The sequence below is a fragment of the Pangasianodon hypophthalmus genome, chromosome 23 (genome assembly GCF_027358585.1).
Source record: "Pangasianodon hypophthalmus isolate fPanHyp1 chromosome 23, fPanHyp1.pri, whole genome shotgun sequence".
In the NCBI taxonomy this organism is placed as follows: domain Eukaryota; kingdom Metazoa; phylum Chordata; class Actinopteri; order Siluriformes; family Pangasiidae; genus Pangasianodon; species Pangasianodon hypophthalmus.
The window spans coordinates 1,165,001-1,171,047 of NC_069732.1; the positions used below are offsets into that span (position 1 = coordinate 1,165,001).

The following is a 6,047-nucleotide window of genomic DNA, read 5'->3' on the forward strand; positions in this document are numbered from 1 at the left end:
TGAGGAGACCGTCCCGAGTTCCGGAGTCAGTTTAAAACTTGTGACTGAACGTAAAAACCTATTTTTATACCAATTATTTTATCTTCCTCATTTTCTGTTCTTGGTAAATAAAATGTATGATATATGATGAAAATGTCTTTAAGCGTATTTCAGTTTGATTGCTTGATATTTTTCGGAATCATGCTCCCGTGTTTTCCTCACTGTGTTCACTTCCTGTCTTTTAGATATTAATCTGTTGTACTTCCTCATCAGTGCTTCAGCTGTTTGTTTGTTTGTTTGTTTGTAACCCGGACAGTTGGGAGCGTCTCCGTTGCACTTGGCGGCGCAGTACGGTCATCGCTCCACGGCCGAGGTGCTGCTGAGAGCCGGCATCTGTAAGGACGCCCGCACCAAAGTGGACAGGACCCCGCTGCACATGGCCGCCACGGAGGGCCACGAGCTCATCGTCGACTTACTGATCAGGGTGAGAATCTCCACTACCTCTGCTCGCGTTTCCCTCTGCCGTGAGTGCGTCTCCGTCCGCCATGTTACTCACTGTGTAGTGTGGATAAATACTGCGCAGGTAGAGTAACCTACCTGTATAGCACAGTACCTTTTACACCAGGTGAGGAGTCATGGGGTTAAAGCTGTTTCAGACGTGGCCCTGTAATATGGGGGCGGGGTTTTGTTTCTGTAAATTGGGGGTGGGGTTTTGTCTCTGTAATCTGGGGGCGGGGTTTTGTTGCCTGTAATATGGGGGCGGGGTTTTGTCGCCTGTAATCTGGGGGCGGGGTTTTGTCGCCTGTAATCTGGGGGCGGGGTTTTGTCGCCTGTAATATGGGGGCGGGGTTTTGTCGCCTGTAATATGGGGGCGGGGTTTTGTCGCCTGTAATATGGGGGCGGGGTTTTGTCGCCTGTAATCTGGGGGCGGGGTTTTGTCGCCTGTAATCTGGGGGCGGGGTTTTGTCGCCTGTAATCTGGGGGCGGGGTTTTGTCCCTTGAAGTTTTAACTCCTCCTTTAAGACAGTATCTTTCTCGTGAGTAAACGTACGCGTGTGTGATGTATGTTTTCAGAACGGCGCGGACGTGAACGCTAAAGACATGCTGAAGATGACGGCGCTGCACTGGGCCACTCAGCACGGACACCACAGCGTCGCTCAGCTGCTCATCAAACACGGCGCCGACGTTCACGCACTCAGCAAGTTTGACAAGTCGCCCTTCGACATCGCCCTCGACATCCAGCACGTAGAACTCGCCAATCTCCTGCAGGTGTGATGTCATATTCTCTCTCTCTCTCTCTCTCTCTCTCTCTCTCTCTCTTTCACTCTCACTGTTTAATTCTCGTACAGAATCACATCTGTCCATCTATAGTTATGGTTTCGTGTGTGTGTGTGTGTGTGTGTGTGTGTGTAGGAGGGGATGCAGAAGCAGGTGAACAGGAATGCAGAGTCGTCCATCGCACCACAGTTCATCATTCAGGGAGGAGTAATTAACATCGCCGAGCTCGTTAAACCCAACGCAGGTACGATCTCAAACCCTCGTCAAACCCAACGCAGGTACGATCTCAAACCCTCGTCAAACCCAACGCAGGTACGATCCCAAACCCTCGTTAAACCCAACGCAGGTACGATCCCAAACCCTCGTCAAACCCAATGCAGGTACGATCCCAAACCCTCGTTAAACCCAACGCAGGTACGATCCCAAACCCTCGTCAAACCCAATGCAGGTACGATCCCAAACCCTCGTTAAACCCAACGCAGGTACGATCCCAAACCCTCGTTAAACCCGACGCAGGTACGATCCCAAACCCTCGTCAAACCCAACGCAGGTACGATCCCAAACCCTCGTTAAACCCAACGCAGGTACGATCCCAAACCCTCGTCAAACCCAACGCAGGTACGATCCCAAACCCTCATTAAACCCAACGCAGGTACGATCCCAAACCCTCGTTAAACCCGACGCAGGTACGATCCCAAACCCTCGTCAAACCCGACGCAGGTACGATACCAAACCCTCGTCAAACCCAACGCAGGTACGATCCCAAACCCTCGTTAAACCCAACGCAGGTACGATCCCAAACCCTCGTCAAACCCGACGCAGGTACGATACCAAAAACCCTCGTCAAACCCGACGCAGGTACGATTCCAAACCCTCGTCAAACCCGACGCAGGTACGATTCCAAACCCTCGTCAAACCCGACGCAGGTACGATCCCAAACCCTCGTTAAACCCGACGCAGGTACGATCCCAAACCCTCGTTAAACCCGACGCAGGTACGATCCCAAACCCTCGTTAAACCCGACGCAGGTACGATCCCAAACCCTCGTTAAACCCGACGCAGGTACGATCCCAAACCCTCGTTAAACCCGACGCAGGTACGATCCCAAACCCTCGTTAAACCCAATGCAGGTACGATCCCAAACCCTCGTTAAACCCAATGCAGGTACGATCCCAAACCCTCGTCAAACCCGACGCAGGTACGATACCAAAAACCCTCGTCAAACCCGACGCAGGTACGATCCCAAACCCTCGTTAAACCCGACGCAGGTACGATCCCAAACCCTCGTTAAACCCGACGCAGGTACGATCCCAAACCCTCGTTAAACCCAACGCAGGTACGATCCCAAACCCTCGTTAAACCCGACGCAGGTACGATCCCAAACCCTCGTTAAACCCGACGCAGGTACGATCCCAAACCCTCGTTAAACCCGACGCAGGTACGATCCCAAACCCTCGTTAAACCCAATGCAGGTACGATCCCAAACCCTCGTCAAACCCGACGCAGGTACGATACCAAAAACCCTCGTCAAACCCGACGCAGGTACGATCCCAAACCCTCGTTAAACCCAACGCAGGTACGATCCCAAACCCTCGTCAAACCCAACGCAGGTACGATCCCAAATCCTCGTTAAACCCAACGCAGGTACGATCTCAAACCATCGTCAAACCCAACGCAGGTACGATCCCAAACCCTCGTCAAACCCAACGCAGGTACGATTCCAAACCCTCGTCAAACCCAACGCAGGTACGATCCCAAACCCTCGTCAAACCCAACGCAGGTACGATACCAAACCCTCGTTAAAGCCAACGCAGGTATAAAAGACCTGAATTAACTCTACACTAATGAAACAGCAGAGTTTGATTAATTTATTAGTGTTTGATTTTATTTTTATTTTTAATCAGTTGAATTGAACCCCCTGTTTGTTTGTGTACCTGTGTGTGTACCTGTGTGTGTACCTGCAGGTAACAGTGAGGACGCCGTCGCCGTCAGCGCTCTGGACCAACAGGTGATGAGTGACGGTGGACAGAGGGTGGTTACCATAGTAACAGATCAGCAAGGGCACCTACAGACGAGACTCACACAGCCGCTGTACGTCACGATGCAGAACGGACGGCAAGGTAACGGAAAGAAACACGCGTGTGGTTATTGTATAGTTCTTCACCTGAGCTGTTAGAGACAGTGTCTCTGTTTACGTTTTTATAATATTTACATATTTAAAAAGGTTAAAACATCCACAAGTTTAGTAAAATACACTCTGCCTACAGACTGTAAGAGAAATATCAGCACCAGGAAACATTCAACCCTCTTCAATATTCATTATACACTTGTTCATATTCATAATGCACTCGTTAGTATTCATTAGTATTATTTACACACATTAATATTGGATACTCATTTAGATTTATTATTAATTCCTTAAACACATCATTACCTTGTAGAGTATATAAGCTCAGTTCCTTATCTCTGTGTTTATGGGGGTGGGCTCTCTGTATCATGTATGTGTTTATGGGTGTCGTGTGTGTGTTCTCTGTGTTTGTTGGTGTGTGTACTGCTGTGGCTGTGTGTTCTCTTTATCGTGTGTGTGTGTTTATGGGTGTGTTCTCTGTGTTACATGTGTCATGTATGTGTTTATGGCTGTGTGTTCTCTGTGTCATGGGTGAGTTCTCTGTATCATGGGTGTGTTTATGGGTGTGTTCTCTCTGTTACATGTGACGTGTATGTGTTCTCTGTGCCATATGTGTTTATGGGTGTGTTCTGTGTATCATGGGTGTGTTTGTGGGTGTGTGTTCTCTGTGTCGTGTGTGTTCTCTGTGTTACATGTGTCGTGGTTGTTTTCTCTGTGTCATATGTGTTTATGGGTGTGTTCTCTGTATCATGGGTGTGTTTATGTCTGTGTTCTCTGTGTTGCATGTGTCGTGTATGTGTTCTCTGTGTCATGGGTGTGTTTATGGGTGTGTTCTCTGTGTTACGTGTCATGTATGTGTTCTCTGTATGTGTTCTCTGTGCCATATATTTTTATGGGTGTGTTCTCTGTATCATGGGTGTGTTTGTGGGTGTGTTCTCTGTGTCGTGTGTGTTTATGGGTGTGTTCTCTGTATCATGGGTGTGTTTATGGGTGTGTTCTCTGTGTTACATGTGTCGTGGTTGTGTTCTCTGTGTCGTGTGTGTTTATGGCTGTGTGTTCTCTGTGTCTTGGGTGTGTTCTCTGTATTGTGTGTGTTTATGGGTATGTTCTCTGTGTTACATGTGTTGTGGTTGTGTTCTGTGTCGTATGTGTTTATGGGTGTATTCTCTGTATCATGGGTGTGTTTATGTCTGTGTTCTCTGCGTTACATGTGTCGTGTGTGTTTATGGGTGTGTTCTCTGTATCATGGGTATGTTTATGGGTGTGTTCTCTGCGTTATATGTATTGTGGTTTTGTTCTCTGTGTCGTTTGTGTTTATGGCTATGTGTTCTCTGTATCGTGTGTGTGTGTGTGTGTTTATGGCTGTGTTCTCTGCATTGCATGTATCGTGGCTGTGTGTTCTCTGTGTCATGTGTGTGTTTATGGCTGTGTGTTCTCTGTATCGTGTGTGTGTGTGTGTGTTTATGGCTGTGTGTTCTCTGTATCGTGTGTGTGTGTGTGTGTTTATGGCTGTGTGTTCTCTGTGTCATGTGTGTGTTTATGGCTGTGTGTTTCAGTGTTGGCCGTTCCCTCCGGTCAGTTCACACAGGAGTCAGTGGATGAAGAAGCTGAACCTCCCGTACGACGAAGGAAAATCGAAGTCGTCTCTGCTAATCACATCGACACCAGAGACACGGTGAGACACTCCATCACACACCAACATCCCCTAATATACACACATCTCGTTTAAATCTCATTAATGTCACAACACGGTGCCGTCAGTGTGGATGTGGAGTCTCACAGCAAAATGAGTAAACACAGGGACGACTGACTGATGTTTTTTCCTGTACAGAGGCTGCGTTATGGCATCATGAATTTCTGTCTTGTGTTTATTGGATATTATAGGAATGTTAATGGATGTGTAACTGTAATAATATGGATGGGTTTAAACAGCCACTAGAGGGCGCCGACACAGTTTAGTTCCTCTCTTCATTCTCTTTTCACATCTTGTATGTTGTCTAACGTAAAGCTAGTGATGAAAGCGACGAGTGGACACTAGTGTAAGTGTGTGTTTAATGTGGGCGTGGCCTACAGGAGCAGCTGCAGCGGCGTCTGGCCGAGGCCAACATGGCGGCCCAGTTGTACCGACAGCAGCTGCTGCAGAAGGAGCAGGAGGCGGAGGAGTACCGCATGCAGCTGGAGGCCATCACGGAGCGCGTGATCACGCAGGAGGGCGAGTGTGTGGAGGAGAAGCAGGAGGACGCCGAGGAGGAGGTGGTGCTGCTGGCTGACGGAGACGTGATGCTCAACACAGAGGAGATCGACTCCACGGCCGACATCTCGTAACGCCTCGCCTCACGGACTCGCACGTTTACGTCCCTGCGCGCGCGTGTGTGAGTGTGTGAGAGTGTGTGTGTGTGTGTGTGTGTGAGTGTGTGGAGCTTTTTTTTTGTTCTTTTTTTTCAGCTTTAGATCAAGAAGAACAAAAACTTCTACAAATACAAGTTTATAAGTGAAATAAACTCTACTCTTTTCCTTCCTGTTTTTTAATAACTTGTCTTCTGCTTTAGTAAAATGATCCGTGTTTACCGTCTGCCTGAGAAAATGCTGTTTGTGTTTTTTTAAATACCAGAAAAATTTAAAGTTGACTCTTATAATACACCAATTGTGAGCAGTTTCTAAA

General features: G+C 48.1%; 1 protein-coding gene across 1 annotated transcript in view; it reads left to right on the forward strand.

The window, feature by feature from the left end:
- The window catches only part of gabpb2a (GA binding protein transcription factor subunit beta 2a), an 11,907-nt gene extending 5,860 nt beyond the window's left edge, over positions 1-6,047 (forward strand). The window contains exons 3-8 of the mRNA XM_034298350.2: positions 296-463; positions 1,054-1,248; positions 1,393-1,501; positions 3,222-3,377; positions 4,942-5,060; positions 5,459-6,047. Of these exons, the coding sequence (XP_034154241.1) occupies positions 296-463; positions 1,054-1,248; positions 1,393-1,501; positions 3,222-3,377; positions 4,942-5,060; positions 5,459-5,710 (999 nt within the window). The 3' untranslated portion in view covers positions 5,711-6,047. The remainder of the gene's footprint in view (positions 1-295; positions 464-1,053; positions 1,249-1,392; positions 1,502-3,221; positions 3,378-4,941; positions 5,061-5,458) is intronic.